This window comes from Erythrolamprus reginae, chromosome 7 (assembly GCF_031021105.1).
Source record: "Erythrolamprus reginae isolate rEryReg1 chromosome 7, rEryReg1.hap1, whole genome shotgun sequence".
NCBI classification, from domain to species: Eukaryota; Metazoa; Chordata; class Lepidosauria; order Squamata; family Dipsadidae; genus Erythrolamprus; species Erythrolamprus reginae.
This window is the reverse complement of record NC_091956.1, coordinates 79,100,192-79,121,984: the sequence shown is the minus strand read 5'-3', so window position 1 is coordinate 79,121,984 and position 21,793 is coordinate 79,100,192. Positions and strand designations below refer to the sequence as shown.

At 42.8% G+C, this 21,793-nt stretch overlaps 1 protein-coding gene across 3 annotated transcripts in view; it reads right to left on the bottom strand.

Annotated features, from left to right (window-relative positions):
* The window catches only part of UBE2D3 (ubiquitin conjugating enzyme E2 D3), a 38,514-nt gene extending 32,244 nt beyond the window's left edge, over positions 1-6,270 (bottom strand). Inside the window, exons 1-3 of one of the 3 annotated variants that reach the window (XM_070757944.1) lie at positions 5,911-6,270; positions 5,648-5,784; positions 4,611-4,986 (exon numbers count right to left, since the gene is read on the bottom strand). In XM_070757944.1, coding sequence (XP_070614045.1) covers positions 4,611-4,634 — 24 coding nt within the window. In that variant the 5' untranslated portion in view covers positions 4,635-4,986; positions 5,648-5,784; positions 5,911-6,270. Of the gene's footprint in view, positions 1-4,610; positions 4,990-5,647 lie in introns of all 3 variants that reach the window. The other 2 variants (XM_070757943.1, XM_070757945.1) reach the window with 2 other exon arrangements.
* Between the last annotated feature and the right edge of the window lie 15,523 nt (positions 6,271-21,793).

Below are 21,793 nucleotides of genomic sequence, written 5' to 3'. Positions count from 1 at the left end.
TCTTCTGGTTTGTCACAAATAAAATATACAACACTGTCTAATGGCTTTCTGCTGTTTATTATATTGACTGGTCATTATCTACATAAAACATTATTTTTCTAAACACTCCTGAATATATTCATTTATTGTACTATGTAACAGACAAATTTAATTTTTTTAATAAAACCTTTGGTTGACTAACTTGCCAAGGTGGAATGCTAGCATCTGTTAGCTAAAACTTTTAAACTGAGTTCAATTAACAAAGCAAACTACCATGATCTATTAGCAGGTAACTGAATTTTCTGTCACATTCATAAACAAGGCAGATGGCAGGAACTACAATTGCCTTTCTATTGATGCTGCTTTAACTAAAAACTATTCATTTTATAATAAATCAGTATGGTTAAACACTGATTTTTTGTTTTACAGAATTAAATCTGTATATTAATGTACCTTTCTCAATCCTGTTTTGGATATTTTTGTTAAGAAAATAGCTAAATAGGCAGGAAGTTCTATCATATTTATTTGGCATCTTATAAATTCCAAACAACCAGTATTCAGAAGTGATACAAAAACTAATTATAGATTGCTTGGTTTAACCACATCCACTGGGATGAAGAAACAAACAAGAGTAATAAAGTAGGATATATCACACATTTTACAAAAAAAATATTCCTTGAATTGAACATACCAAGACAATTAGTAAATAATTCTCATTTTTATAGCTGAAGAGCAATACATACTATACTATAAAACATACAATACTATAATTTTACAAATGCTCAGTTTGTAAGTGGTATTCAATCTCTAAAATTTGGCCAATATATTGAAACCAAATTGAGAATTATTTCTTTAGTAACCAGGGGCAATCTGAGGCCTGAGAATATTTTGAATTATTGTGTTTGGACTATTGAACCAGTTGGGGAGTAAGAAATCTTGAGTGTACCTGATTATCTACTTAAAGCAACAACTCCTATCCATAATTACTTGTTTACTAGATAAATAGTATAATTCTTCCATAAATGTGAGCCAGTTGTATCTATTTACTTTTAACTAAGCATGCAAGGATTTTCCATGAAGAGGTATTTGTAGTGGTTTCAAAGTTTAAGGGTGTGTGTGTGAACAGCAACAAAAGTATACAAAGAAAAGTAGCAAACAGGAATATCAGAGATCCGTAAATAATATTTAAATATTGGTTATGATTCACATTTTGATAATTTGTAAGGGTATATAAAATGTTTTCTAATTCAAAAGTTTCAAACTTGAGAGAGTTGTTTAAAGTTTGGAATAGTTTGCTCTGCTGTTAAGATTAGTTATGTATCATTCCAGAATGGTCCTAAGCTTGGAATACTTCTAGAATGGTTGAGAAAAGTTTGGAACATTTCCAGGATTAACTACTTAAAATTGAAAATATTTTGCACACTACTAGTTTCTTGCTCTGGTTATAAGATCAACCTTCAGCTATTTTAGGGGGGGAAAGTCAGGAAGAATTTCATGGGTAGTCTATTACATTATAAGGGTGTTACTGATAAAAGAATTCTAGAACATTTCAGATGCATTTATTTCAGTTAACACCAGTTAATTAATTACCAAAGATAATGCTATTACATCATAAACTCTAAATTCTAGAATTTGATTATCACAGCTATATTATTTATAGGATCCCAGTTTTCAATAAATTAAGCTACTATCTACAAGTAAACTTTAAATCAAATTTGACTTTCTGAGTAAGATGAAATGTAATGCAAATGAGTGTCTTCTGTCAAGGTTCTGATTATCTTTCAATTCTTTAGCATTTACATACATTTGGAATAAAAAAAACATTCACAACTCAAACTGCTAAATATTCTGCCTATGTTGTTGTGAAAACTAATTAATGCTGGGTGACTCCCTTGAGTTGTTATTCTCTACTGCAGGGAAACAAGTATTAGACTAAATGACATCTATCCAAGACTTAATATGGAACACAAACTTTAGAAAAAGTAGCAAGCCAAGGATTATAGTTCTACCTAAATTATAATCCAAAAGGTGGTACAACTATTACAACTGATCTAATGCTTTATGTAAACTAACTTATATAAACTGCTTTTATTGGGGCAGAATATCTCCAAGCTGACCCTGAACTTGCTAGAAAAATACTAGGAAGAGAAAAAAAACCCTGATATCTATCCAAGACTTAATATGGAACACAAACTTTAGAAAAAGTAGCAAGCCAAGAATTATAATTCTACCTAAATTATAATCCAAAAGGTGGTACAACTATTACAACTGATCTAATGCTTTATGTAAACTAACTTATAAACAGTTTTTATTGGGGCAGAATACCTCCAAGCTGACCCTGAACATGCTAGAAAAATACTAGGAAGAGAGGGGAAAAAAGCTGACATCTATCCAAGACTTAATATCGAACACAAACTTTAGAAAAAGTAGCAAGCCAAGGATTATAATTCTACCTAAATTATAATCCAAAAGGTGGTACAACTATTACAACTGATCTAATGCTTTATGTAAACTAACTTATATAGAGTTTTTATTAGGGCAGAATACCTCCAAGCCGACCCTGAACTTCCTAGAAAAACATTAAGAAGAAGAAAATAAGCCTCAATGCTTTACTGAACTAACTTATAAACAGTTTTTATTGGGGCAGAATACCTCCAGGCCGACCCTGAGCTTGCTAGAAAAATACTAGGAAGAGAGGAAAAAAAGATGACATCTATCCAAGACTTAATATGGAACACAAACTTTAGAAAAAGTAGCAAGCCAAGGATTATAGTTCTACCTAAATTAAAATCTAAAAGGTGGTGCAACTAATGCTTTACATGAACTAACTTATAAACAGCTTTTATTGGGGCAGAATACCTCCAAGCTGACTCTGAACTTGATAGAAAAACACTAAGAAGTAAGGAAAAAAGCCTCAATGCTTTACTGAACTAACTTATAAACAGCTTTTATTGGGGCAGAATACCTCCAGGCCGACCCTGAACTTGCTAGAAAAATACTAGGAAGAGAGGGAAAAAAAGATGACATCTATCCAAGACTTAATATGGAACACAAACTTTAGAAAAAGTAGCAAGCCAAGGATTATAATTCTACCTAAATTATAATCCAAAAGGTGGTACAACTATTACAACTGATCTAATGCTTTATGTAAACTAACTTATAAACAGCTTTTATTGGGGCAGAATACCTCCAGGCCGACCCTGAACTTGCTAGAAAAACACTAGGAAGAGGAAAAAAAGATGACATCTATCCAAGACTTAATATTGAATACAAACTTTAGAAAAAGTAGCAAGCTAAGGATTATAGTTCTACCTAATTTAAAATCTAAAATGTGGTGCAACTAATGCTTTACGTGAACTAACTTATAAACAGCTTTTATTGGGGCAGAATACCTCTAGGCCGACCCTGAACTTGCTAGAAAAACAAGAAGAAGAAGAAGAAGAAGAAGAAGAAGAAGAAGAAGAAGAAGAAGAAGAAGAAGAAGAAGACGAAGAAGAAAAAAAGCCTAAATGCTTTACGTGAACTAACTTATAAACAGCTTTTATTGGGGCAGAATACCTCCGGGCCGACCCTGAACTTGCTAGAAAAACACTAAGAGGAAGAAAAAAAAGACTCCAAATGTGGAACTAGCTAAAAGCATTTAAGCAGGTCACTAGCACTTAAAAGGCCTTAGGCCATTTGTCAAAACAGGCTGACCCTTAGTTTACAGGAACCGCCACCAGCGAAACTAGGTGACAAAGTTTACCCCCAAGCCGCGCCCTGTGCCAGCCCCAGTGAGCCTCTCGACTCAAAATAGGAAGCAACTTCCTCAGCACGACACTGAAGCGCCTTCTTTACTCCACCCTCCTTCTAGATTGTGCAAGATCCGACATTCTCGATGCATCACAGACCCCGCCACCACATACTTCCGCTCCTTGTGTCAAGAGAGCGGAGGCAAAAGACTAGGATTCCGCATTTCACCAACACACACACACACACACACAAAGGGGAGGGGGGGAAGCGGACTCCGGGCCCCGAGATGGCGGCCAGCTGCCGTGGAGGCGGCCGAGAACGGAGACGAGCGTTGCGGGTGTCAGTCAGGCTTTGCTGAGGGAAAAGAGAGAGAGAGAGAGCGATCCCGGAGAGCAAAGCCCGCCGCCATCTTACAATGCGGGAAAGAAGTTCCCGGCCTGAGTAGAGAAGGAGCCGACGGGGAAGGCGGACGGCCACACAAGGACACAACACACACACACAACACACACGGGCGCGGGTGACTTTTCAACGGCTTCCTTCATGAAACGAGCCGGGCCCCGGGAATGAGGGGGACGGGGGAGCTCAGCTACGGTAATACGAGATTTTGTAATTTCAACCCAGGCAGATGCAGCGAGTAGGCCGGACTCGGTGGAGGACGACAGGGCCCCGGACACCGCGCCATCCGTACAGGCCCCTTCCGACAGCTTCACCCCCACCACAGGGCCCCCGATTGCGGGCAGCCCGGAATCCAACCTCCCGTAAGGCTCCTAACCGGGCCTGGCCGGGCCGCCGCTGCCCAACGCTCCGCGGGAAGGAAGGACGGGCAGCCTCCCCTCAGCGGCGCCTTCCTCCTCCCGCCCTCCCCCCTTGTGGGTCAGCCAAGCCGGCAGGCCGCTCACCTTGTTGATGCGTTTCAGCGCCATCCTGCCTTCTGCGCGGGGAGAGCGTCGTGGGGCGGGTGGTGGTGGCGGTGGTGGGTGGCCGCCGCGGCCGGGGTGTGTGTGGGGGGTCACTGGAACTGCGCCTCCTTCGCCTCCGCCTCGTCGGGCCCGTCTGCGCCGCCGCCGCTGCCGCACTCCCTCCCTGCGGGTGGGGGATGGAGCCGCTCGCTCGCCGCCTGCCTTTTCCTCCTTCCTCCGGAAACAGCCGGGGGCGCCCGCCTGCCCGCACCGAACAACCAGCTGCGACGTCAACGGCGCCGCCTCTTTCGATCGGCGGAAGTCTTCCCGACCGGCAAAAAAAAAAAAAAAGGCGACGGAGGGCCCGCGACTCTCTCTGCTTCGGAACAGGAACAAGGGGAGGGGTGGGGGTGTAAGAGCGCGGTTAAAATCAAGGCGCAGCAGCCGCGCCGCCTGGGAGGCCAAAAAAAGGGCGGAGCTAGATATAGGTACCGCCTCCTCCTCCGCCACCGCCCTCCCCCCTGGGGCGGAGGCGGGCCTAGAACGCGCGGCCGCGTGAGGTCCCGCCCCCCGGGGGCCCTTCCGATTGGTGGAGGCCAGCAACGCTCAACAGCCGCTTATAGGAAAGGAGACCGCGCGCTCATTCGGCGGAGCGAAAAGGAAGAGATTTTAAAAGGGGGGGAGGGGGGGCTGGAGCATTCGCGCACGCGCCCTGCAGTCGGTTTTACTTTTTTTTCCCCCTTCGCATCAAGCGGGCAGAAGGGGGAAAAAAGGAAGGCGCACACAAACGTCTTCGCTAAATCTCTCGCGAGATTAAGCGGCGCTTGTCCTCTCTGGTAGGGGAGGGGGAAAAAATGCCCGGTCTCGCTCATGACCAGGGAACGCGGAATGCGCGCGTCGAAACCGCGAGCACGTGGGACGCGCGCAGCCCTCCTCATCCCAACCACGGCTTCTCCCCTCTTTTGGAGTGCCCCCGCCCCGCTTTCTCCTCCCTTAATCCCTGCGCGGCAGCAGCCACGGCCTCCTCCAACACTTACGATCCTACTGCGGTTAGAATCGGGGATGAAGCGCTCGCGCGCTTTTCGGCCGCCTCCCGCTTAATAACACCGCTCGGCCTCCTCTTCTCCCTCTTTTTCGGGTTTGCGCACTCGCTGAATGGCCGTCACAGCCGGATCTATATAAGCGAGGAAGGCCTGGCCCTTGTATCCCTCCGCACAGCTGGGCTGGGGCTCGGGGGGCGTCCGTCGCTTCGTTGCATAACACCCCTCCTCTTATCCCTCACCCCAAATGGGATGCTAACCTGCTGAGGGTTACGCTTCTCGGTGTGCCCAGAGGATTCACCAGCTGCTTGACTTGAATAAAATCTTAAATTCAGAGGCTGGAAGTGACCAAGATTAAAGTCGGCCCCCTTTAAAGCGCGGGGAATTCTTTTCCACAACCATGAACATTATTCAGCTTCTGAAAAATTGATATACTGTACACGATTGGGCCTGCGTTTGAACCTTACGATAGGTTACACTCAAAGAATTAGCTGCTGGCCTAGAAAGCAGGAGACTTGAATTCCACTCCCGCCTCAGCCGGGAAAAACCGGCTTGAGCGACTTTGGGCGGTCGCCGAATTCTCAATCCAACCCTCCTCAGGATGGTGGTGCTGAGGGAAAGAGGAAAATGAATGTTGATAGGTTTGCCACCCTGACTTGTATATAAAAAAGAGATAAAAAATCTTTAAAAACACATTTATTTATTTGTTTGTTTGTTTGTTTATTTATTTATTAAAAACGCATCCTTCGGAGGTGGGTAAAATGAGGACCTGGATTGTGGGGGCAATATGCTGGCTCTGTTAAAAAGTGCTATTGCTAGCTTGTTGTAAGCCGCCCTAAGTCTAAGGCAGTTTTTCCCAACCTTGGCAAATTGAAGATATTTGGATATTTGGACTTCAAATAAACTTGAAGATATTTGGACTTCAACTCCCAGAATTCCCCAGCCAGCGAATGCTGGCTGGGGAATTCTGGGAGTTGAAGTCCAGATATCTTCAAGTTGCCAAGATTGGGAAACACTGGTCTAAGGAGAAGGGCGACATAAAAATAGAATGAATAAATAAATAAATTTATTTAATTGGATATATCTGCTGCCCAACTCCAATAAGACTGGGCGGCTCCAACAGGACTTGGGTTCCCTATATGTTAAAAATCATTAACTTTGATTTCAAAAATATGCCTCACAAAACATGCTAAGCTACCGAGAAACAAAAGAGATAACCTATATTCCTTTTCCGTTTCCCCACCCCCCAAAAAACATGTTTTTAGTATCCATATATGTTGTATTCATGTATTAACCATGGTTTTCTTGGGTTACTCAATAAGACTTTATTGGGTTGTATAACAAGTTGAAATTTAAAGAACCAGCTCAAGCTATTTGCCTAAATTTATTTCCATTTTCTATATATCCCACTTCTTTCTAGGACAAGACAGTGTGACTGGCCCAAAGTGGGAGGAAACGGGTGATAGGAATGATGAGAAAAAACTAGTAGAAATAGAAGTGCAGACTTAGTAAAAAGTTTGAGGGAATTATTTGTTTAGTAGAGTGATGGCCTTGGGGCAAAGCTGTTCTTGTGTCTAGTTGTCTTGGTGTGCAGTGCTCTGTAGCGACGTTTTGAGGGTAGGAGTTGAAACAGTTTGTGTCCAGGATGTGAGGGGTCAGTAAATATTTTCCCCGCCTTCTTTTTGACTCGTGCAGTATACAGGTCCTCAATGGAAGGCAGGTTGGCAGCCATTGTTTTTTCTGCAGTTCTGATTCTCCTCTGAAGTCTGTGTCGGTCTTGTTGGGTTGCAGAAACAAACCGGACAGTTATAGAGGTGCAGATGACAGACTCAATGACTCCTCTGTAGAACTGGATCAGCAGCCCCCTGGGGTTAATAATAAAATTCTACCCTATGGATAACTGCTGAAAAAAATGCCACCAGAGCTTCTGTGGACATGTTCCAAACAATGGACACAGAACAGGGAAAGGTTGCCTTTAGGACTATGCCTCTTGAATTTCCAACATCCGTTCATGAACACACAGGCTAAAAAGATTCTGGACAAGGTATTCTAGAGCCAAGACATTAATGCTATAGAAGCCAAAACCAGCAGTTAGAAATGGACTTAGAAGCCAATTGGCAACTAATACATCAAACAAAGAATAGACCTATGTTTGAGGATCAGCTCTTTCCTTGCTGTAATCTTGGTTATCAAATTCTATAGTTAACTGTAATTTCTGAATCATTTCTAAGGCTGCCTCCAGAGACTGTTACAGTAATCTAATCATATAGTAATATGGTAATGAGTTGCTGTTGCCTGGGTACCCTGGTCTAGGTAGGACTGGAAGTAGTATATTAGCCTCAGCTGGGTGAAAGCAGAAGGAAGACTCGAAATTGCACATAGAATAGAATAGAATACTGTATAGTTTTTATTGGCCAAGTGTGATTGGACACACAAGGAATTTGTCTTGGTGCATATGCTCTCAGCGTACGTAAATAAAACATACATTTGTCAAGAATCATGTGGTGCGACACTTAATGATTGTCATAGGGGTCAAATAAGCAATGAAGAAGCAATATTAATAAAAATCTTAGGATATAAGCAACAAGTTACAGTCATGCAGTCAACATGGGAGGAAATGGGTGATAGGAATGATGAGAAAAACTAGTAGAATAGAAGTGCAGATTTAGTAGAAAGTCTGACAGTGTTGAGGGAATTATTTGTTTAGTAGAGTGATGGCGTTCGGAAAAAAAACTGTTCTTGTGTCTAGTTGTCTTGGTGTGCAGTGCTCTGTAGCGACGTTTTGAGGGTAGGAGTTGAAACAGTTTGTGTCCAGGATGTGAGGGGTCAGTAAATATTTTCCCCGCACTCTTTTTGACTCGTGCAGTATACAGGTCCTCAATGGAAGGCAGGTTGGCAGCAATTGCTTTTTCTGCAGTTCTGACATTTGTTCCTTCAGCAGGACAGCAACCCTATCAACAACTCACACCAAGAACAAGCTACTTCTAGAAAAATACATTTGCTGGACTTTAGCTTGCACTTGTTTCTACCTATCGTGATTCAGCCTCCAGATACTAGATTATGCCAACAGCACTTCTGATTTGGCTTGACATTGGCAAAGGGATGATAGCTCACCCCAGGTTCATGGGTGAGCTGTCGCAAGTGGATTTACACAAATTTAAATAGAAAGATTGATGAGCTGTATTGTATCTAGTAGTCTCATGACTACATCTACAACATATGTTATTAGAATTGGAAGGGGCCTTGTAGGTCATGTAGTCCAACCTCCCGCTCAAGCAGGAGTTCCTATACCATTTGAGACATATGGCAGTCCAATCTTCCCTTGAAGGTCAGAAGTGTTTGACAACACTAAATATTGCTATATTTATTGTAACATTTTAAGTAATTTTTGTTTTTGTTTTGATTATGTATGTGAGCTCCAAATATGGAGGAAGATCAGTGGTGGGTTTCTACCAGTTTGTCCCAGATCGGGCAAACCTGTGGCGGTAGCAGGAAGCTCCACCAACCTACCCAAATGTCTCTGCGCAGGCGCAGAAGTGCTGCGCGTGAATACACGCTCCCAATAGTGAACTGGTAGAGAAGGTAATTAAAACCCACCATTGAGGCAGAGCCATATATTGTTTAGTTGTTGTCTTAAATGGGTAGGCAAAAATGCAAGCCTTAGTTTAAATCTAATTTTCTAGCAACATCAGTCTCCTTCCCATGGTGATCAGTGGATAGATAGACAGATGAAAATAGGCATGCTCCATTCATTCCAGGTTATAGTTCTGTCTTCTGCCCTTTAAATACAATACTCAGTATGCAATACCCAATAGAGGAAATTGGGCCATCCCTACATATCGATTTTTCATCCTGTGATTGAACCCGTGGAGGGAGAAGGGTTCCCCGGCCCTCTGGAATCAACTCCCCCCAGAGATTCACACTGCCCCCACCCTCCTTGCCTTTCATAAGCATTTTAAAATGTATTTATGCCATCAGGCTTGAGGTCACTAGACTGTGTAGGATGCTGTTGTATGTTTCTGAATGTTTGACTTTTAAATGTTTAGCTTTTCAAAATATTTTAAATTAATTATTTCTGTTAATTGGATTTAGAAGTGTTTTATATATTGTATTTTTATTGAAATATAAGCTGCCCCAAGTCCACGGAGAGCAGCGGAATATAAATCCAATTAATTAATTAATTAATATACAGTTCTTCCTCATCACTCCATAACAGTCCCCCTATATTTTGGGGATCCAAGGATACATCAGATTAAATTATATTCAAAATACTTTTATACAAATTCTAATTATTTTAAAATCTGATTTAAATGAGTTTAGTCACTGTTTTTTTCTTTAAGTGCTATTAAGAAAAATTCTCTTGAAATAAAACATTTACATCTTTAAGTTTCTTTACAATGAATTAAATGGTACATAAACTATTCAATTGTGAAGATTCAAGATTCAAGTCATGCATGATTTGTAATAAATGTCTTCTGAAAAAATGTTTATCAGGAGGCAGGCAAGGTGATGGTGAATACCACTAATTCCTGAAATACATACAGATGTAGAAGTTAGGCAGCCATTACTCATGTTTCAGCTGACCTCGTCCATCCTTAAGGTGATACATCCTACAGAGGCATCACCTGGTTTGAATAATTCTGAAATTATTTTAATTTTTTAAAAGTCTCTAATTTCATTCTTATTTAGAAGACCATCTCTAGGCTCTTCATGGGTCACATAGCATTCCTGAAATTAAAATAATTGGATGGCAGCAGTTCATTCTATGTTTGAAATTATATGTGTATCTGTTCTGTCGGGCTCTCTGGTAGAATCCTCCCAAAAATTCACAGGTACAAATTTCAGACACACACACGTTTGAAAATTCAAAACAATGTTCTTTTATAATGAAAATTCACTTAAACCAAGCCCTCTTTTGGTATAGCAAAGAGCACTCGTCTCCAAACAAACCGGTAATTTGTACAAGTCCCTTATCAGTTCTGTGATACTTAGTTTGCAGCTGTGAGGCAATTCACAGTCCTTCTTTCACAAAGTGAAACACACTTTGCTCTGGTTTAGTTTCAAAGCAGGGAAAAATCAGCACACAAAAGGTCAAAGTCAGTAAAGCAGTCACGAAACACAACGATCAGATAATCCTCCACAATGGCCAAACCCACAGGCTGCTATTTATAGCAGCCTCACTAATTACCACAGCCCCACCCAGCCACAGGTGGCCTCATTTTCTTTGATAATAATCTCTCAGTTGTTGCTGCCTATGCATCGCTCTCCGCATGCATGGCTGTATCATTAACTCTTGTTCTGAATCCAAGGAGGAGCTAGATAATTGATCTCCTTCTGAGCTGTCTGCCACACTCTCCTCCTCCCTGTCACTCATGTCTTCTTGGTCAGAGGAGCCTTCATCAACAGATTCCACGGGGGGGGGGGAGGAAACAGGCGTGCAGCATGTGGATGTCTCCCCCACATCCACAGTCCTTGGGGCAGGAGCTGGGCCAGAGCTAACCACAACAGTATCAGTGGTGAAATTCAATTTTTTTTTACTACTGGCTCTGTGGGCGTGGCATGGCGGATGTGGTATGGCTTGGTGGGCGTGGCAGGGGAAGGAGGCTGCAAAATCTCCATTCCCATGCCACTCTGGAGCCAGCCAGAGATGGTATTTGCTGCTTCTCCAAACTAATCAAAATTTCCGCTACCTATTCTCCAGAACTTGCACAATTCTGGAAACAAGAAAAAAAAACCCCAACCGTTCTATCACTTTTGATTAAAATAATGGAATGTGCAGAAATGTCCAAGCTAACAATGGAACTGCAAAACAAGGATGAGACAGATTTCTACAAAGCGTGGGACAAATGGTACCTCTGGCTAAAAAAAAAGGAATTACCGGTACTTAAAAATTATCCATCAAGAAAAATATCCAACAAAAACAACTTGAAAAACTAGCAACCTACATCACAAATCATAACATCAAATTGAAACGACAAACTGTAAACATCAATCGACACGAACTTCAAAATTACAAAGAAAACAAACCCTTAAACCACTGACACGTATTGGCACTAAAAATTACATCCAAAGCATATGGATAAAACTTTAGGGAAATTTACACCAACTATGGGCTCAAATCACAGGCCACAAACCATGAAAGACCCAGCTTTAACGCTGGCCTTCTCTTCTTACCACTCCCCTTTTGCTCCAATTTCCTACCCCCCTTCCCCTTATATCTCTTTCCCTTCTTCCCCAACCCCCTCTTTCCTCTTTTTTCTTTTCTTCCTCCCCACCTACGTGTACTACAGTGATCCCCCGATTATCGCGAGGGTTCCGTTCCAAGACCCCTCGCAAAAATCGATATTTCGGGATGTAGTGGTGCGGAAGTAAAAACACCATCTGCACATGCGCGCCCCTTTTTCCATGGCCGCACATGCGCAGATGGTGGAGTTTGCGTGTGGGCGGCGGGGAAGACCCGGGGAAGACCCAGGAAAGGTTCCTTCGGCCGCCCAACAGCTGATCTGCTCCGCAGCGCGGCAGCAGCAAGGAGCCGAAGATGGAGTTTCCCCGTTGCCCAGGCAAGGGGGAAACCCCATCTTCGGCTCCTCGCTACTGCCGCGCTGCCGAGCAGATCAGCTGGTGGGTGGCCGAAGGAACCTTCCCTGGGTCTTCCCGCCGCCCAGGCAAAGGGGAAACACCAAGATCGCTTGCCGCTTGCCCGTCACCCGCTCGCCCGGCCGCTCGCTTGCCGCTTGCCGCTTGCCCGTTCGCCCGCCTGCCCGGCTGCTCGCTTGCCACTCGAGAGCAAGAGGGGAGAGATAGAGAAAGAGAGAGAAGGAAAGAAAGAGATGAGAGAGGGAGGAAGAGAGTGTGAGAGAGGAAGAAGCAAGAGAGAGAAAGAGAGAGAGAAAGAAAGATGAGAAAGGAAGGGAGTGACGTCATCGGGTGGAAAAATCGCGATATAGCCTTTCGCAATGATCGGGATCGCGAAACTCGGGGGATCACTGTATATAAGTAAATTATAAATGTTAGAATGTATAGTATATACAGTACTGTATATCCCTTTTGCCTTTCTGTACCCTGTTTTTAATTATATATTCAATAAATTTATTTAAAAAAAAAAAAGAACTTGCTGGATTTGCAGAACTTTCCACCTCTGATGTATACTCAGGAGAAATAAAGGTAAACTTGGGGGATGGAGAACATTCCAGGGATGAGAGAAAGGAACCTCACCCTTCCTCGCAAATCAATGGTGGGTTCTTATCGGTTCGGCCCAGTTCTCATGAACCAGTAGCGGCAGCGGGAGGCTCTGCCCTCCCAGCAGAACAACATCGCAGAGCTTTTGCACATGTGCAAAGTGTCGCACACAGGTGCTCCCATGCGCTCCTGTTCCTGAACTGGTACTGTCGCAAATGTATTCTGACTGGTCATGTAACCTATTGCAACTAGTTTATCAGAGTGATCCAGTATTCAAACCAATGTAGAATATATTCCTGTCTTAGAGGTTCAAGCAAATCCCAGGCTTCAATAATAGTTTAAGCTAATGAAGAGGTTGGCACGTAAATTATATGCCGCACTCATTTTGCAGTGCACTTGACAACAAAACCATACATTTTCATAAATAATGAGTCACATTTTATGACATGGGCTGCTAAAGAAAGAAAGAAGGAAGGAAAGAAAGAAAGAAGGAAGGGAGGAAGGAAGGGAGGAAGGAAGGAAGGAAGAAAGAATTTCCTGTTTTCTTTCAAAAGTTAGGGCACAATAGATATCTAATATAGAATTTTAAAGCAACAGTTTTGCTATTTTTAAATCCCACTCAAAGCCCAATCTCACAAGGCACCAGCAATTTTACTATATATACATTATACAGTATATGTGCTTTTTATATTAGCTTTTTGGTATGTACAATGAATAAGTGTGTAGCACATCCTCCAGTCCCTTCATCAGCGTTTCACTACAAATGGTCATGTGTTTTGTTTATTTAACTTACAGTTTAACAGAATTGCAGAAGAGTAGTATTCAAAAGAATATTCATAACCATTTAGCAGTACGACAGGTGTGCACATGTCAAGAATGGCAATTCTAATGGCCAAGGACATGCCTCCCACTAATTTGACTGACACATCAGCAATCACTGCCTGATACTCAAGAGAATGATGTGGATTGTGGATCATCTTCCAAACCTGGACAATGCCATCTACTGAATCATTTACATGAGAGACAGAGAGACTCTGAAGCAGCCACTTCTTTTCTTGTGACTGAGATGTCATTTTGCAGGAATGTAGTCCTCGGGCATAGCTACTTGACTAAAAAGAAAGGATTTGTGTAACAAAACATCCACAAGGCAATGCTCCGAGAGACATTTATTTATTTATTTTTATTTATTGGATTTGTATGCCGCCCCTCTCCAGAGACTCGGGGCGGCTAACAGCAACAATAAAACAGTGTACAATAGTAATTTGGTATTGATGATTAAAAATCAATTAATATAAAAACCAAACATACATACATACATACCATGCATAGAATTGTAAAGGCCTAGGGGGAAAGAGGATCTCAATTCCCCCATGCCTGGCGGCAGAGGTGGGTTTTAAGTTGTTTACGAAAGGCAAGGAGGGTGGGGGCCGTTCTAATCTCTGGGGGGAGATGGTTCCAGAGGGCTGGGGCCGCCACAGAGAAGGCTCTTCCCCTGGGTCCCGCATCCTGGAAAGGTAATAAAATATTTGATAAAGTAGCAAATTATGACTTGGAAACTATTTTTAAAATATACTCTTGATTTCTTTTTTTCTTACTAGAATAAAATTTATTTTAATTCAAAGCTGTTGTAGCATGTTTTTGTAAAAAAAATCATAATTTTTGAATAATATTTTCAGCAGTTCTATTTTCTAAACGTTTGGTTTAGCAGACCAGGAAAGACTGCTTTGCTATGTACATATGTGTGTGTTTATGGATAAAAATGGTATTCTTTATCATCATTGTCTGATTAATCCACTGTGTTTAGCCTCATGTTCAACAGATAAAGAATAGAATACATAAAATGCCTGAAGAATATAATATACTTGCTACCTAAGAACACTGTAGTGGGCACAAGTGACAATATTTAAAAAAGATTCCAAAATGGACAACAGTTGATAGCTTACAAAAATAAAATATAGATTGTTTTTTAATCTATATTTGAAATGTTTCACATTTAATTAGAATTATTTTCTGTTCTAGCAGTTAAAGAAAAATTAATCTATGGGGGTTGCCTTAATTATATAACAAATATGTGTCAAGTAATTAATATAAGGCCAACATTCAATTATCATTAAAATATTTCAAATGACAGTGGTTTCATGGGGAGAGTTGTATAGTTTCTTTCAGCTGTAATGAGGCTCAAAAATTTTTAGTACTGTGTCTCAGATAAGTAGTTATCTTAAATCCGAATACAAAAAAAACAGAATGTTTGCAAAATGGTTTGTAAACCATTATGATTTATGACTCAAAATGAACATCAAACTAATTAGTGTGTGTCAGGCCACTATTTTTATTTTATTTAATCTGGTAGGTGATGTTTCCTTTTTATAATTAAACTCTAAGAAAAACTGGAAAGTGATAGTGTAATTGGTGATCAAAAATGTAGGTTTTCTGTGGATTCTGTATTAACTGTCATTTGTTAAACTTTCATTCCACCTTTCTTCCAAGAACTTTCCAAGGACAATTCTTTCTCATTCATTTCCAAGAAGGGGTCATCCTGAGAGCTTGATCAGGTTGTGGATTGAAAGGCCCATTGTGAATTTCCTGTAAACCTGAGTATTCTACTCCTAGCCTAACAGATTAGATTATCACCCTAAAGCAAATAAATGTTGGTGTCTCTTTGTCATTGTGTCTGTCTGTCTGTCCGTCTGTCTGTCTGTCTATCTGGTCTGTCTGTCTGTCTGTCTGTCTATGTCTGTCCCATTCCTACATAATGCAGCTGCGAGAGCAATCATGGGCTTTCCCAAAAATGCCCATGTAACACCAACACTCTGCAGTCTGCACTGGTTGCCGATCAGTTTCCGGTCACAATTCAAAGTGTTGGTCATCACCTATAAAACCCTTCATGGCACCAGACCAGGGTATCTACGAGACCGCCTTCTGCCGCACAAATCCCAGCGACCAGTTAGGTCCCATAGAGTGGGCCTTCTCCGGGTCCTGTCAACAAAACAATATCGTCTGGTGGGACCCAGGGGAAGAGCCTTCTCTGTGGCAGCCCTGGCCCTCTGGAACCAACTCCCCCTGGAGATTAGAATTGCCCCCACCCTCCTTGCCTTTCGTAAGCTCCTTAAAACCCACCTCTGCCATCAGGCATGGGGGAACTGAGATATTCTTTCCCCCTAGGCCTTTACAATTTATGCATGGTATGTTTGTTTGTATGGATGTATGTTTGGTTTTACAATAAGGGTTTTTTACTTGTTTTAGTATTGGATTTACATGCTGCTTTTTATTACTGTTGTTAGCCGCCCCGAGTCTACGGAGAAGGGCGGCATACAAATCCAATAAACAAACAAACAAACAAACAAACACACACACACAAATAATAAATAAATAAATAAATAATTCTATTTAATTTTATTTTACCTCACAGAACAGTAGTTGTCATATGGTATTTAGACCACAGAAGTGGTCTGCAATTATAAATAGTTTCCTTGATAATTCTTCAATAGTGCCTAAAATCATAAAAGGCTACAGCCCTTTAATAGGGTTTCGCCAACAGTTTAAACATCAAAGAGACAACTTCATAGATGCAATGAAATCATTTCGAGAATACAGTTTAGAACTTTTTTTTTTGCCAAACTGTATAATTGAAATTCAGTATTCACTGTGGCCTGTATTTTTACTGATATATTTAATTGTGAAATTATATTTTTTGCGTGATTTAAATAATTAAAATTCAATTTCTGAAATCATACAGGAAAACATGGCAGTTGACTGAGATATCCATATGCCAGGTAGCAATATTATGGCCATGTAAGTAAATTAAAATAAGATAAATAAGTTCAGGGCATAGGTGCAAAACATATAAATTGGATTCAGATTTCAGGGAAAATTTCAGGGAAAATAATGGAGGTAACAACTTAATTCATTTATTTTCTCCACTTATTTTCAACGCCTCTACTTAATAACTTTTCTAGATAAGAACCAGGTGTTCAAGGTTTTTTTTGCCTCTACTTAAGAACCATTTTTACTTGAGAACCCGAGTTTGGGGAAAAATCCCAGGAAATTTGAGAGCGGCACGAATGCCTGGCCAGTTTCCTGCCATTCTCCCTTTCATCCCGGCCATCTCGGGCTTTTCTGGGCTGCCAGAGGAGCCTTTTGGTGGCGTATAGTCTGGAGGACAGAAGGAAAAGGGGGGACATGATCGAAACATTTAAATATATTAAAGGGTTAAATAAGGTTCAGGAGGGAAGTGTTTTTAATAGGAAAGTGAACACAAGAACAAGGGGACACAATCTGAAGTTAGTTGGGGGAAAGATCAAAAGCAACATGAGAAAATATTATTTTACTGAAAGAGTAGTAGATCCTTGGAACAAACTTCCAGCAGATGTGGTTGATAAATCCACAGTAGCTGAATTTAAACATGCCTGGGATAAACATATATCCATCCTAAGATAAAATACAGAAAATAGTATAAGGGCAGACTAGATGGACCATGAGGTCTTTTTCTGCCGTCAGACTTCTATGTTTCTATGTTTAAGGAGGCTTTGGCTGTCCAGAGCGAACGAAGCATTTTCCTTTCTCTGGGTGCTTGGACAGGGAATAAACCTCTGCCAGCGCCCAGAGAAAAGAAACGCTCCCTTCACTCTGGTCAACCAAGGAGTCACCACAGCGAAGGAAAGGCACCGGCTACAAAGCGAGCGAGCGAGAGGAGCCCTTCAGCATGGGAAGGAAGAGGCAGTGGGTAGCAGCAGCGGCAGCCAGTGTACGGGAGGCAGCCTCGCGCAAGGGGTATTGGAGGTGCTTTCTCCTCCTCGCCGCCTGTGTCCCTCATTTTTTGTTTTAAGCCTTAAAGTTTTGTATTTTTTTTGGTTCCCCTCACCTCACCTTCCTTCGGCAGCGACTGTCCTCTTCCTCTTCTTCCTCCTCCCCCTCCCACCCAAATTCCGAACTTTTACTTCTTTCCTAATGGGTTTGCACACATTATTTGCTTTTACATTGATTCCTATGGGAAAAAAATGCTTCTACGTAAGAACGTTTCTACTTGAGAACCTGGTCACGGAACGAATTAAGTTCTTAAGTAGAGGGACCACTGTACATTCCTAACTCAATGGGCTATATTGTCGCAGTACATAATTAAATTTAAAAACAAATTTAAAATATTATATAGCTATACAGTGATCCCCCGAGTTTCGTGAGGGTTCCGTTCCAAGATCCCTCGCGAAACTCGATTTGTCGCGATATAGCGGTGCGGAAGTAAAACACCATCTGCGCATGCGCGCCCTTTTTTTTCATGGCCACACATGCGCAGATGGTGGAGTTTGCGTGTGGGCGGCGGGGAAGACCCAGGGAAGGTTCCTTCGGCCGCCCAACAGCTGATCTGCTCCGCAGCGCGGCAGCAGCGAGGAGCCGAAGATGGGGAGCAGATCAGCTGTTGGGCGGCCAAAGGAACCTTCCCTGGGTCTTCCCGCCGCCCAGGCAAAGGGGAAACCCCAAGATCGCTTGCCGCTTGCCCGTTCACCCGCCCGCCCGGCTGCTCGCTTGCCTGTTCGCCCGCCCGCCCGGCTGCTCCGCTTGCCCGTTCGCCCGCCCGGTCCGCTTGCCCGTTCGCCCGCCCGCCCGGTCCGCTTGCCCGTTCGCCCGCCCGGCTGCTCGCTTGCCTGTTCACCCGCCCGCCCGGCCGCTCCGCTTGCCCGTTCGCCCGCCCGCTCCGCTTGCCCGTTCGCCCGCCCGGCCGCTCCGCTTGCCCGTTCGCCCGCCCGCCCGGCTGCTCGCTTGCCTGTTCACCCGCCCGGCCGGCCGCTCCGCTTGCCCGTTCGCCCGCCCGCCCGGCTGCTCGCTTGCCTGTTCACCCGCCCGCCCGGCCGCTCCGCTTGCCCGTTCGCCCGCCCGGTCCGCTTGCCCGTTCGCCTGCCCGCCCGCTCCGCTTGCCCGTTCGCCCGCCCGCCCGGCTGCTCGCTTGTCGCTCGAGAGCAAGAGGGGGAGAGATAGAGAAAGAAAGAGAAGGAAAGAAAGAGATGAGTGAGGGAGGAAGAGAGTGTGAGAGAGGAAGAAGCAAGAGAGAGAAAGAGAGAGAGAAAGAAAGATGAGAAAGGAAGGGAGTGACGTCATCGGGTGGAAAAATCGCGATATAGCGTTTCGCAAAGATCAAGATCGCGAAACTCGGGGGATCGCTGTATTTACAATTTTACATACACGCAGAATATATTACATACTATTTCACTGCATATGAGAGTTACTAAGATATTTATAATCACACCACCTGCTGGTAGTAATACAATACTGTATTTGCTTTACTCTAGAAAGAAATGGATACTAGCCTAGCTGGCTGGTTTTGTACTTTTAACTTTCAAATCTGGTGGCAACTGGGTCAAGTTCACATGATACACATGACCTCACATAACCTTTCATTTAAAAGCTGTGTGAATAAGATGACGCATTCTGTGGCCATATTGAATAGAACAGGCATTTAGAATGTTGCACAGACTACACTAAATTGTACAATATACAGTGTTCCCTCGCTTTTCGCGGGGGATGCGTTCCGAGACTGCCCACGAAAATCGAATTTCCGCGAAGTAGAGATGCGGAAGTAAATACACTATTTTGGGCTATGAACAGTATCACAAGCCTTCCCCTTAACACTTTAAACCTCTAAACTGCAATTTCTCATTCCCTTAGCAACCATTTAGATTATTACTCACCATGTTTATTTATTAAAGTTTATTAAAAAAATATTTATTAAAAGCGGACGAAAGTTTGGCGATGACGTATGACGTCATTGGACAGAAAAAAACATGGTACGTATAGGGAAAAAAACAGCGAAGTATTTTTTAATTAATATTTTTGAAAAACCGTGGTATAGATGTTTCGCGAAGTTCGAACCCGCGAAAATCGAGGGACCACTGTAATGTAATTGTGGTTTTTTCCTTTGCATTGATTTCGTATGCTTTGAAAATCTAATGCTCTAGGAAAATTGATTAGGAATATAATAATGCTCCTTAGCTAAGTCCTATCGCATTTCCTGATTTTAGAACTTCTGTCTCTTCAACAAATTCTTTCCTTTTCTATAAGCCCAAACTTAGTGAATGGAAAAGTGGTATGGTGGTGAAAACTTTATGCTCAGGATATTCAGTGTGTACCTGGGCTGAGAGAGGAGTTGAGATCAAGGGGAACTTGACAAGATTGGATAGTTCCAGGAATTCATTTCAAGCATTTTCACTGGGGTATAGAATCAAGAACAGAGAAGGAGTAAGAGAAACAGGAAAGAAAAATATGGAGGACCATGGACTAGGATGAAGACTTCGCTGGGTTCTAAATTACAATGTCCAGACTGTTAGCCTTTTACAACAAACTCTAGAACAAGCCATGGGCTAAAGTAAGATATACACAGCTGTTTTTAATAATTCTCCCTCAAGAGAGGAACATCATCTTTCGGCTGTGGCGAGGAGGGCGTTTGCCCAGGTTCACCTGGTGCACCAGTTGCGGCCCTATTTGGACAGGGAGTCATTGTTCACAGTCGCTCATGCCCTCAACACCTCGAGGTTCGATTACTGCAACGCTCTCTACATGGGGCTACCTTTGAAAAGTGTTCGGAAACTTCAAATCATGCAGAACGCAGCCGCGAGAGCCATCGTGGGGCTTCCAAGATTCGCCCACGTTTCTTCAACACTCCGTGGCTTGCATTGGCTGCGGATCAGTTTCCGGTCACAATTCAAAGTGTTGGTCATGATCTTTAAAGCCCTACATGGCATTGGACCAGAGTACCTCCGGAACTGCCTGCTACCGCATGAATCCCAGCGACCGATAAGGTCCCACAGAGTTGGCCTTCTCCGGATCCCGTCGACTAAACAATGTCGTTTGGCGGGCCCCAGGGGATGAGCCTTCTCTGTGGCGGTCCCGGCCCTCTGGAACCAACTCCCACCGGAGATTAGAACTGCCCCCACTGTTCCTGTCTTTCGTAAACTACTTAAGACTCACTTATACCACCAGGCATAGGGGAGCTGAGACACTTTTCCCCCAGGCTATTTTTATACTTTGTTTTATGTTTGGTATGAATGTTGCTATTTGGTTTTTAAGTAATGATAGGGTTTTATATGTTTTTAATATTAGATTTGTTCCACTGTTATATTGTTTTTATTGATGTTGTGAGCCGCCCCGAGTCTTCGGAGAGGGACGGCATACAAATCTAATGAATGAATGAATGAATGAATGAATGAATGAATGAATGAATGAATAAATAAATGTGTTTTAATTTAATGGAAAGATTGTTTTCTTTTGAGGAAAAGCAAACAATATTTCAGACTTCAAAGGCAGCTATCAGAATTATTAATAAAACAAGACTTGCATAGGCAGGTATTACGCATAAGACATCAGTAATTGTTTCATTGTACTGTAGCTTATTGTGCTGTAAGGTTTTAAAAAAATGAATTCAGCCAAAGACTTTAAGGAGGAATTTCCTACTGGGTGCAATTTGATTTGCCTCATCCTTACGATAAGTTGAATAAATCACAGTTTGCTGAGTTTCTACAACACACTACACCGGTGTTTCCCAACCATGGCAACTTGAAGATATTTGGACTTCAACTCCCAGAATTCCCCAGCCAGTAAATGCTGGCTGGGGAATTCTGGGAATTGAAGTCCAGATATCTCCAAGTTGCCAAGGTTGGGAAACGCTGCACTAAACCATAAACCATATTTACTACAAGCAACCAACCAATGAGAATAGAGCTGGAAGAGACCTTGGAGATCTTCTGGTCCAGCTCCCTGCCTAAGCAAGACACTTTACACCCGTGATGGTGAATCTATGACATCCATGGCACAGGTGGCATGCGGAGCCATATTGGAGGGCATGCAAGATGTTGCCCTATGTTAGCTCCAGTGTGCATGCGCGTGCTGCCCAGCTGATTTTCGGCCTTGGGAAAGGCTGTTTCGCCCTCTGAGTGCGTCCTGAAGCAATAAAAGTGCAATAAAACCACTCAATGAACA